General features: G+C 38.2%; 1 protein-coding gene across 1 annotated transcript in view; it reads right to left on the bottom strand.

Moving 5' to 3' along the window:
• Positions 1 to 988: 988 nt before the first annotated feature.
• Positions 989 to 12,975, bottom strand: part of LOC126474414 (glutamate receptor ionotropic, NMDA 2B-like) — a 555,314-nt gene continuing 543,327 nt past the window's right edge. The window contains exon 6 of the mRNA XM_050101882.1: positions 989 to 1,160. Coding sequence (XP_049957839.1) covers positions 989 to 1,160 — 172 coding nt within the window. The remainder of the gene's footprint in view (positions 1,161 to 12,975) is intronic.

The raw sequence follows: 12,975 nt of genomic DNA, 5'->3' as shown, positions 1-12,975 counted from the left end.
TTTGAGGGAGCCCTTAGTGTGCGATTCCTAGTTGCACAAGATCAGTTTTTCGAGTAGCATGTACTTCTCCTCTATGCAGAATAAGAGATTTATTGTTAGTGAGGCAAGCGTGGCAGCTGATTGCTAAATTTTTCTGTTTCCATTGTCATTCTTAGGTTTTGGATACTTCTTTGCATTGATGCGTACAATATAGTTCTAAAAATGATTCATCAAAATTCAAAGGATTAATTATTTACGTGAATTGAGGGAAAACACGGGATGAACCGTAAATTAAGCGTAGTGACTGAAGGTTCACTTCGCTGCAAGTTGTAACTTCATGTGTTTGACGCTAGTGATCTCACTGGTGAAGCTGGGTCGTTCGCCCAGATACAGAATTCACGTACCTGAAAGGAATGAACATTTAGCTTTTTCCACTAATGCAAGAACATGCAGAATATTTCATTTTTCTTCAGAGGCAGCACCGCCGTATTGACAGCTGAATTTAAGACTTCTTAACAATGAGTTATCTTGTGGGTGGACTGGCGGTAAGGGACGCACTGATCTCGCAGTTCACCTCTGAGCTCCAAACTCGCTCTGGTCTCAGGGGATGTGGTTTTTGTTTTGGTTGATCTGTGAAAGATTTCATATATGTGCTTTCCCTTCCAACAACTTTGGATGAACTGCGACGCCATGAAACAACAGCGATGATTACAGTAGCTCCAAACATACTCCCAATAGCATAAAACGGATATGACTATCTTCTGCATATTTAACGAGCATTTGTGAAAGATATATGACAATTTCGATCCCAAAAGTAATTGTAAAAATTAATGAACGATTACAAGTGGAAGCATGTAGAATATATAAATTTATAAAATCGGTTGGTTCTTTCAAAAATTTAACTTTTGTAGCTCTATGAGTAAGTTACAATTTACCGCAAGCCTCTATTTCCATTCGTGTAGAATATATAGCTTTGCCTTAACACCAGCTTCTTAGACAACCACTTCGCCTAAGAAGTGTTGTTGCGTTTGATGGCACTCACCTCTTCCCAGACGAGCTGTTTGCTGACTCCGGGCCGCAGATTCATAATCTTCAGCTCGGCCGCCTTTAGAACGCCCTCCGGCGTGAATTCTATATTGGGCTTCCCCTGTTCGCCTTCGACGCTTACGTTGCGGAGGTACCTGTAGACAAACGAAAGAGAGCACATTATTGACAGTTGCTTGGCATTTGCAAAGTTCGACCCGCCAGCAAGAAGATGACTACTGGGTTCTACTGCTTCAAGAGTCATATGTCTCTTAATTAGCTGATATTATTTTTTTGGTTAACTTACGTAAAGAGTTTTGTGGCTCGGTGGCCGACTGAGCAGGTGTCAAACTACAAAGGAAATCTTCAGCGTTCAAACTTCACCGGATGTTGTATAATTTCTGTGCGTTATTGAAACTTTCATCTCTGGCAGTGAATTGATAATGTTAAAAACGCAAAATCGCACCATCATTAACAGTTCACATTAAGTGCACCATATCTACCGCTGCCAAGTTCTTTTCGGAACGTCACAGGCAGTTGTTGGGTGCTGTGGACTTGGCAATGAGCGGTTTTTGATTTGAGGAAATGTGCGTTTTCCTGTAGGCAGTGAGTCGTTGGAGACGAGTGGAAGGCAGTTATAATGTAGAATAGCCGTGTTATGTACCAATATAAATTATGGGATAAAACTGCTTAATACAAAGCAAGCAAGACTAACATTTCTTCAATACGTATGTTTATTTTTGTTATTTTTCTTTCCGGTTTGACGAACTAAGGATCACATGCCAGTTTCTTGTTACTTTTTTTTTCCTTCTTCACAGTGCTCTTCCATCTGTTCACTATCCTTTTTCTGTCTTCTGGTCACTTCAGACCAGTTTTTCGTCACTCGCCTACCTTGAAATCTTTCCTCGTTCAATACTTTTTCCCTAAACATTTCCCTGTCAGTTGTTTCTTCAGCTTTTATATAACTTTTCTCTAAATCCTTTCATACTCAGTGGATCCAGCTTGTTGCCGACTTTTTATTTCTCAAATGTCTAAAGTTCTTTTTGGTTAATCTGCAGCATTTCATGGGACATAAATGTCCAAAAGCTACCATTCTTATTTATCTCATTATTTTTGAAATGATCTGTATTCCGAAAAATTTCATCGTTATTAAGTAATTTCCAATCTTCCATAGCTTTTAGCTGGCTTAATATTTTCCTGATATATCGCCTTGCAAGTGATTCCGATTTCTCTTAATTAGATTTTAATGCGATTGAATATAGCCATTCTGGTTCACTACTGTACCATAATGACTATTGTATTTTTAGACAGGTATTTTTATTGTATAAATCTTTAGTGATATCATATGCCCTTCCCATTTTATGCATCCTTTCTCCAATAACAGCGTTTTGAAGACGATCATCTTGGATTATCTCCCAAAGTTATCTAAATTTTTTAACTTTCTTTAGTTGGCCAATATGTATTTTCAGAAATTTCCATGGGCTTTTATTGTTTGTTTAAAAATTTCTACAGAAATTCTTCAGCTAGTCCTACTATCTATTTCTTCCAAAAGTTGAATTTGTATTTTACCAGATATTACTTTTTCAGAAAAGTACAGCAAGGTTATCTACAAATAAGAAGCAGTTTATTCCAAAATTTTTGTTTCCTCAACCAAACCTTTTTTTGTGAAATACATTCATTTAATTTTTCAGTTAAAATTATCACTGTTTTTCTAAAATATAACTAAAAATAATTAGGACAGGCCACCATCTTCATGTATATATGTGTTTATTTCGAAGGGATGAGATATTTCTTCCGTAAATCTTACTTTAGATACGGGACATTTAATTGATTGACGAATTAGATTTGTTAATTTAGACTTTTCGTTCAATTCTTAGGTTATTTATGTATAACTTCTCTATCAAGAGAATGAAAGATCATTTTGAAATCAATAAACGTTACTACAATATCTTTTGCATTCAGTCATTGGTGGCGATAGATTGACTCCAGATTAAACATTTGTTCAGAACATGATCTGTCCACCCTAAAACCACAATGATACACGCCTAAATGACTGGCCAGTGTTATTCTTTCTCTATTAACTAGAATCTTGGAAAATAATTTACATGCAGATGGTAGAAAAAAAAATCTTGGCAGTTGTTAACGTCTTATTTGTTGCCTTCCTTATGTGGAAGATATATCAAGGCTACCTTCCACTGTCCTAGGATCTTTCTCTGTCTTCCAGCATTCTTCAAAGATCAATTCTACCTTGTTTTTTAGTTTTGGTATCAACCAATTCAGAACTTCCGCTAGATTTACTGTTCCACTAGAATTACAGTTTTTCAGGATTTAATTACTTCTCCAATTTCTTTGACAGTCGGAGGCAAAAACTTGTTCTGGATGTTCTTGGGTGTTTGAGAATAACAGCTTTTGGATTGATTCCGGACAATTAAGAAGCAGATCAAAACTTTTTCCCAATATTTCACCATTTTCACTGTTGCTTACGCCACGTTTGCCATTTTTATTTATGAAACAGATACTTGGGATTTGGTATCGTGTAAGTCTGCCTTTAAAGGGCTAATAAAAATTGTAGGTATCACATTCTGAAAAGTTTTGCTCAGTTCCTGCTAGTTTCCTCTTGCCAAAATCTCATTTAGTGCTTCTAAATATTGCTATTTCCTTTCTTTGGTGTTTAAATTCATCATAGTGTTCTATTTTCCTTGTGAAAATCCACTTTTTACATCCTTTCCCTTACCATCATCACATATTTGATTCCATAATATTTTATTTCAATTTTTTAGTGACTCAAACATTATCTGTACAGAATTATTAATTTATTTAGCTAATTACTGAGATAAGAATTCATTTAAATAATCAATGTTTTGTTACTTTAATTTGTTCTTGATATTATGAATTGATTCTTTTATTTTACGCTAGTAAGTCTGAATTACTGTTGATTAGTTTTTACGACCTTCTTTGTAATTTATCAGACTGAAATTTAACCTTAATTTTGGAGGTATAGTGACCAGAATGAAGTTCACCTTTCCTTATTACTTTTATATTCATATAAGTTATTCCTTATTACTTTTTTTCTATAAACAACAACACGATCTGTTTGAAATAGTTTGGAGATATTTCGTATGCTGGATTTTCTTGGGAGTTCCCTGTAGAAGGTCAAAATTATTTTCAGGTGAAAGCTTTCGAACAGACTCACCAGTTGCACACTGTTCGAATCAGTTCTTTTGTGGGCTAGGTAATGACCTATTCCTAAGTTTCTTTTCTCTGCCTTTTGACCACAGAAGTAACCCATAAGCAATATGGTGTTCATTTTCGGTATTTTCGATTTCTCGGTTTCTGAATGAGCCAAAAAAACTTTTTTCTTTCCAGATTGTTCTTCTTGTTGTCATTTCACCGTGCATGGCAATTAACAAATGTGTAGTTTTAGTTTCTGCATTTATTCGATAAGCTAGATAGTTTTTCTGAGGAATCTACTTCTATATTTACATTGTTACCCTCCATTTCACAATTGAGTACAGTGCAGAGGCTCAGTTCCGTTACGTTCCTTCTTATATTAACATTCAAATATGTACGGCATCGCTCTCATTATTCTGATTTCTGGTTTCCTTTAAGGATTCTGCAGTTACAATTATCTTATTCTGCAGTTACAGTAAAGTTGGCTCAGTGCATTGTATGGTGTCTGTTCCCTTAAGTGAATCTGATGATACATTTTTGGAACGCATCAGTAAAAAGAGAGGTTACAAAAATACCTGTGGCTCTTTTACTATTATCATTGCGTCCATAGTAGCTATTCCCATACTCCCATCTAGTATCAACATGATCCCACACCTTATTCGCGATTTTACATCTCAAATGCAAGTAGATTGTTTAGAAGTTTCTCGTACAACTAGAATATTGCTTAAATGTGCGTGATGCCTATTAGAAAGGACTAACAGGAGATATTAAACGCATACAAAGAAGGGCAGCACGTATAGTCGCAAATTTGTTTGACCTATGGGAGAGCGTCATTGAGATGCTGAGAGAGAAACTGGACTGGCAGAGGTTTGTCGATAAGCAAAAAAATCCCATGAAAGAAACATACAAAATTTAGAGAACCATCTATGTGAGGAAATTAGTAATGTGATACAACCCCTACGTGTCGCCTTTCGTAGAGGTCGAGAAGCCATGATTAGATTAATTACAGCTCGCACAGAAGCGTTTAATGTATCATTCTTCCCGAGCTCCATACGCAAAAAGAGCAGGAGGAGGCCCTAATAACTGCTGCAGTGGGGAGCACCCTCTGGCTCTGGGACACTTTCATTCAAGAGTTATAAATTATATACATAACAATCACGAAAGAGTTCAGATTTTTATTCTATCATTACGTGAGAGTTAATCTGTAATTTCAGTAACGCACTGCTACTTAATCAAGCTGGAAATATGGAAGTAGGAAAAATATATTGCACATCTACTGCGTTTCCTGCATCAGTTGGAGAAACCGTCCTTCTTCGATAAAAGATTAGTAAATAAACCATTGTAATTATTCTCCATATCTCCGAATGTTGTAGGTACATCATTACAGCGGAGTCTGGGGTTTGGAGTGGATGATCAGTTTCTCTGATAAGCATAAATGGAAACAATTATTTCAGATTTTTATATCAAAACTTGCATTACTAATGCGTAGAGGAGACTTTCTTTCGATCCGCATCTTGTTCAACGAAATGTGTGTAAATGGAATGCCTTCCTTATGTTTCATGTGTCAGTCCAACTGATAGGAAGAATAAGCTGCGAGATTTTAAAAATGTGAAGCTCTTTTCAGAAGCTGTGCAATTATAATAATTCTTTACTTTCAGTTAGTTCAGTTACCGCCGCTTTTAAACCTTAATATGTCTTCTGTGCCGGTACGAGACCATTGGAGTTAATAATTCGGAAAAATATGTGCAGCTGCACATTCCATAAGGGACTCTAAAACCCCGTTGCCGCCACAATGTGCAACGGAAGTCGTTAACATATATTTGCAGAATCTGATGCTATTCTCGTTACCTGTAGTATAGCTGCATATTGGGCCGGCGTCTGCGTGCCAGCAGCTTGTATTTTATTCCGTATTACATTTGAAGATTATTAAATTCTTGTGAGTCAAAGGCGGTATATACTCTTTCAGTTGGTCACTAGCCAAATCCATTACTTTTGTTTCTATTCTGAATCTACAGATGTACTCTGCAAGCCACCGTATGGTATTTGGCGCAGAATATTATTCACCACTACTAGTCAGTGCATGAAGTACCAAATGTTCATGCAAATTTTATAATAAGCAGAGCCACGTTTGTATTTTCACCATATGTTCAAACTTGTATATTATTTTTATGTTTATTATAGTCTCATTTATTTTAATTTACTGTAGTAGCTGTTATTGACATGCTACAAGTCATCTAGTAGCTATAAAAAGATGTAAATCATTGAATAATAGTTTGAGAGGACGGAAATTTGATTCTTGATTGTTTTGATGAAGTAGTTATATTTCTCAACTGACACAACTTAAAGTAACTACAAATTAAATTCCATTGCCAACTACACTCTACATACGTTGAAAGAAGGTTGAGCTGGCGACGTACGGTATAATAGACTCTTATTACTCTCTAATCGCGTTACTTGTGCTACGTCAGCCTTCAGCAGGGGAAATATTCATAAAAGCAAAATGCCCTGACAATGTCGATACACATGAAGCAGAGAAGTATTTGGGACTGACAAGGGGATCACATGGCAATCGGATTCTTGTATTTTTTTATGTTTGTGGTAGGTGATGTTCAGAGCTCAAATGTTGCTACCGGAAAATAGTTCGATGCAGCTCTAAAAAATTATCGTGAAAACCGACTTTGAAGTTGTCCGATCGTCTGTAGTACGTTAAAGCAAGATCAATTTTTCGCGACAGGCGTGTGACTTTGGTTAGAAAAGTCGCTTAACATGTGTGTGCTATCAGTTCGATCCTCAGATCAAACACAATTGTAAACAAAGGTACATGTTCCATGAACATTCCCATGAAGCTTAAAATACATTAGGATGGAAAAGAATTTAATTTTTAATGTTACTTTTTTAAAATTTCAACAACCTATTATTAAAGATGAGTAATTAAGAATTTATATTTGCAATGAAAACTGGATTTCTTGAGTGTGACACGTAATTAGGAATAAGACATGTTTCATAAGTTACCAATTAGGAATGTCCTAATTAGCATGTATACGATGAATTTTTATTTAAAAGAGGTAGGTACTCGATGTCAATGGGAAAAAACTAAAAAGCTAATGACCGAAACCAGATTCGAAACAGCAACTACCATACTCGATGTGAATGGGAAAAAACTAAAAAGCTAATGACCGAAATCACATTCGAAACAGCAACTACCAGTCTCGAGCGCTACTGATTATTTCCATCTCTATTTACTTTAAACTTCAAAGAACTGCTTGTAAAACATGCATCAGCCGGGAATCGAAACTAAATCCCCTACGTGCCCTGCGATGACTGTGCTACACATGGCCTGTCAAGAAAAATCTAGCTTGCATATTAAAGACGATCGGCAAATTCGAAAGTTGCTTTTGTCGATAATTTTTGAGGACTGTATAAAATTGTTTTGGGGGAATAACATGTTTGTTCTGAACTTTACGAAACATAAATTTATAAAAATAAAATAAAAATCCGAGTGCCTTGTGGTCCCCTTGTGAGACACATGTGTCGTACGCTTTTTTTTATGAAGTTAATCTGGGAATACCATGACAACTTCTGTTGTTTGAAACACAGTTAGAGTTCTATGTGTAGTTTGACAATTGTCTGCACGACGTGGGACAGAGAGGGCAGATTATCGCCACGTCAGTTGGTCCATGCTATCAGTTGTACAATTGGTAACGTAAATCTTCCTTATTCTTGTAATGTTTGAAAAGGCCTTCAGCCTACCCCGTATTTGATAAGAGTGAGTTAATACCATTGTTCGGATACGAATTAACTATCACTATAGTCTTGCCGTAAGCAGCTTTCTAGAAAGTGCTTGGTGCTGTATTCAGGACTGCTACACGTTTCACGGATCCAGTATCTTCCCTAATCATTTCTAGTATTTGCGATAATTATCAACCAAAATTTTAGCTACATTTTGGGCTTATTACGGTACTGGAATTTCTATTAGTTCGGTTTCACGTGTTACTCGTATTGTAAAAGACCGAGCTGTGTACATTACACACACAGGTGCACGAATGTGTGTCGTTGCAGCGAATAAGCTAAGTTTGTCGGTGCAGGAAACGCACAGCACAGACTCGGGAAGATTTTTCTTTTACAGCCATTATTCCCGGGTCGAAGGCAAATTTCTGTGCCTAACGTTCCGTTTTCCAACGCTGTAGACATCATCAGACTTTATAGTCTTGCCTCGGGCTGCTCATAATGAGTAAATCGTCAAGGACACAAATACCGGCCATGCAAGCCTACACAATATAGACTGTCCGTTGCACATATTCATAGACCCTAAAAGGAAGATTTTCAGTTTCATTGCATAATTCTGTAGGTAAATATGGATGAAAGCTAAGTCTCTTCAAAGAGTTAGTTTAACGTATTCAGATAATGCTGAGTTGATGTGTGTGCAGAAAGTTATTCGAGATACAAGTTTCAGCATGTCATTTGTTTGAGACACAGTAGAATAGTGTCAGTATTTTACATTGTCTGTATACTTTGATGGAATGTGCCTTCGCACCGAACTATAGAGACATTGTAAAACAGAGAGCACTGCCCTGCTGTGTCTCAGGGAAAAGCAAGGCAGTCTGCCGAGCAAAACATTGTCTCTCCCTGTGCGGGAATCATATGATTTATATGCAAACACTACGGGAAGCAGACACCAGGACATATGGAATTTTGGGTCTGACGGTGAGTCGTGCACGGACAGCCAAAGCTGTTAAGGCGACCGCTCGCGTAAAGCAGGAAATCCGAGTTCGAGTCCGGTCTCGGCACAAATTTTCGTATCCTGCTAGTAAATCGTATAGCCTATGCATAGTCTCATTCACAGTTTGTGAATACATTTCATAACCATTTGTTTGAATTTAAAATATAAGCATAGCAACACTGTCAGCAGCAGCTAGCTAACAAAGTTCACAAGTTAATGGGTAAAAATAAGTTTACGTTTACAACAAATCTTTTATTAAAAAGGCAAAAAAATGTGACCGTCGAAGAAAAGATATTGTTGATGGACGGAACTGTTGTCTCATTATCACGTTAAATCATAATTTTCCTTCCTTCTTTCCACAACGTCGTCTGCTTTGTGGAAATGTTTGTCTACGGGAACACCCTCCTGTGACTGTTGGACGGTATATTCAAGAGAGTCTCCCTTGTTGTAAGTGTTTGCCATCGCCGTCCACCTCTCCTCCACTCTCGTCTCCTCTATCATATTCTGCAAAGATATTACATGTCGCAATTTAATACTGTTGGAAATTATTTGTTAAAGTATTTATTGGAGGCGTAGAGATCAAAGACAAGTAAACTCGGGAAGGTTAAAAGTTGTTATCTTTTACATAATAGCCATCGCATATTCCTGTTTCGATCTGAATGCTGTTGGATCATTTTAACTCAGATTATCAACTGTTTCAGAGTCGTCAGTATTCTACTATTCAGGAAAGATAAAGTAGGTAATAAAGTCCTTATTTCGCTTTGATTTAAATGCATAACATCAAAATCGTGGGTTTTAATTTAGACATCATTTATGACATGTTACTGTTTCTTTCTACTTATGATCCACTGGTAACCTTCATTATTTTAGTCATCTGCGGTACTTACGAAAAGATTTCGTATCACCCTGTCACAACCACATCATTGATGTTGTTAATTACTTTCCCTTTCTACCGTAAAATTTTCCAGTTTCAATTAAAATCAAAATTATTCTCACATTACGTGTCAGTTACTGCTCCATTACAGCTATCGCGAAACTTCACCTATCGACTCTCACCCAAAAATCAAAACGATTGACTGTGAGCCACTCACATTGATAGACTAAAGTTAAAAATGCCCTTGCGATCGAACAAAAACACAATACGTCAAAATTGCAGTGGTCTTTGAATGTTTGTGTATATACGAAACAGCTCATGTGATACGCTTACTATCTTTGGGAATCTATTGTTCACTGTTCTGCTTGTTCAGCTGATCATCCCACATTACACATGTGTAAGAAATCATCTGTCACACACCGTTAGGTCAATACGATGTAGAAGTAGACTTGTGAGACTGAAAAAGTGTAGGCTATAAGCACTTCAGCGAAATGTTATTTCGCGATTTTCTCTTACTATGGGAGGGGGGATTAAACGCAGGGATCTGAAGGAGATACATTTCGCTATGAAAACTGGTCCTCAACGTTTTCACGATATAAAAGGAACCCTTCTGAAAGTATTCGACAACCGTGATCTGTCGATATTCCTGTCTATCTGTCTATCTCCCGCTCCAACTCACCCCTCTCTCCAGTCGAACATAAGAAAATTTCGTACCATGCATTGCACAGCCTTGATGTCACTTGTTAGTTACAAATTTTGTGGAACTTACTTACTTCTATAGCACTCGAATATACGCTGCACAAATGCTTTGTACTTTTAAGTAATCCCTTTCGAAGACATCTACATCCACATCTACAAACTGCCGTTTCCTAGTGTCCCACTAACATGTCGAAGCCAACCATTAATTAAACTTACAACTGAGCTTGCGTGACATTCCTCTTCTTACGCTTATTTCTCGCATCTATTAGCTGTACTTGAATGTCTTTTCATCGTTTAATCGTCTCGTCGAAAGCAAATACGCAATATATGTTTCGTGCAGTTCACATATTTTCCAATTTTGTACAATTCATTCACATCAGAGTTCGGTTGCGGTCACTGTCAGTTACTATAGCGTCACGGGTTATCTTGCGGTCCAGGCTTCTGCTAAGTTTACCCCTGACCGTTTGCCGTGTCACAAGAGGTAGGCCGCGATTCAGCGCAGCTGGTATTAGTATGGATTGGCGGGTTCCTTTTATTGGCGCGAGAGCTGAGGACAATAAGGCGGTGCAATATCCAGCGACGGGCGCGCGGGGTGAGAATGCCAATAACAGTGTATCATCCGAGCCGGCCAACCGTACGAGTGCGCAAAGGCGCGCGTTAAGTAACGTGTCAGCGGGTCGCAGCTGGCCCAGCTGCAGGGCTCCGGGGTTGACTGCAATGCGTTAGAGACGGTACTGAAGTAAGCAAACCGAACACAAATTAGTCAGCACCAGCATACATCACACTAACACCGTGTCTCTGTCCTTGATAATGGTCTCACAAGTGTCTGCAGGTATGCCATACTTAAGGGGAGGTTTACTGTCTTTTGGTTCAAAAAATTGATTTTTTTAAAAATTGCATTTTTGGATCCATATAAGTGTTTAGAATCCCCCCCCCTGAAACGATTTTTCCGAATACGGAACGGAAATGTTTGTTATTCGCGGTTGAACAAAAAAATGCAACTGCCTGAAATCGGCCTTTTTCACGCACCAGTTTTTTTCTTTCGGAGGACATACGGCTTGGGAGGAAACACACAAAATTCAAATGAAAGTTTGAACGCGTGTGTTTGGAAGTTAGTCCCCAAGCATTTGCATTCTGGTGCGAAGACTATGGAGATTGCGACTTTCCTGGCAGTGAGCAGCTTCAACGAAGGGTATTCGGAATTTTTGAAGACCATGACAACGATGGACGTCACCGTCGCACTCTATTCGACGCAGTTCGCCAAGCATTCGGGCGACCACCGGATTCAAGCGGGCGAAAACCGCTTGTCACCAGCCGTACGAGCGGCTCTGGAGCAGCGCAGGATGGCCCAAATCGAGCAGAACGCCCTCTATGAGGAAGAGGAAGGAGTAGTTTATGGACCCGGACTAGCAAATTGAACATACGTTGCATAATATTGCATTTAAATGTAGTCAAAACTCCAAACGCGTTTTTCTCGAAATGACGTTTTTTTTTATAGCGCGGTATGGTAACTTCAAATATACTGAACCGATTGGCATGATTCTTTGTTTCAGACGAAACTAATTAAATTGTTTAGGAGTTGTACCGCTTAAATTCCAATCCATCAACTATAAATATTTTTACTTGGCCGATAAATCGAAAAATCGATGAAAAATACCGTATTTTTTTCAAATGGCCGCCATTTTGTTTCCTATGGTCCAAATAACTTAAGCGAGGTACAACTCCTAAAGAATCTTATATACTTCGCTAAAGTCAACTCAGTTTTGATTTCAGACGAGCCGGCTGACCTGTGACATACCGCACTTGGAGGTCTACATCGAATTCTTGTTTCGTTCCGACGGCGCTTCGGCCTTTTCTCTTTGACATGTCCTGTCGAAAAAATTCCAGTTTGTAGAGCAAATATCAATGAACAAATGTGACATTGATATCTATAACACATTCCGAGGAAAAAATTCTCAAAGATCATTCTTTTTTCGGGTCAAATATAGTAAACCTCCCCTTAACTGAAGCCGCTCACTGATGATTTCATTCCGTAGAGGTACTAAATCGATTGATATGTTTCAATAGCTGTTGGAAATAAACACAAACATTTTTTGGCGTTATAACCAGTTGATTTAGCAGGCCAATAAAATCTTATGACGATGGCCGTGTGTTCATCCAACATACAATGTATGCATTCATCCCTGTTAACATAGCGGTTGTCATCTTGGACGATGGAGATGTCAACAGCCCATTCATAATGAAGATGCAGAAGAAACGACGACACATAGTAACAGAAAAGGTGAAGTAAACTTTCTGTTTAATGTTTACAGTAACCAGAGTGGCTGGGCCCCAGGCACGTTAGGGAAAATCGCCCTAAATCATCACAGAACCACCTTCGCCCTGAAATACGCCAGTAATTATCATGGGGCAGGTTCAAGCCCAGGGGAAAAGAAGATAGGCCACCTGCATATCTGGTGATATCATTACGGGATCTAAGCAGTAGGTTATCAACGCCGTTATGAGACAG

Source organism: Schistocerca serialis, chromosome 4 (assembly GCF_023864345.2).
Source record: "Schistocerca serialis cubense isolate TAMUIC-IGC-003099 chromosome 4, iqSchSeri2.2, whole genome shotgun sequence".
Classification (NCBI taxonomy): Eukaryota; Metazoa; Arthropoda; class Insecta; order Orthoptera; family Acrididae; genus Schistocerca; species Schistocerca serialis.
The sequence above is the reverse complement of the archived record's forward strand: the minus strand, read 5'-3'. Positions and strand labels throughout refer to the sequence as shown.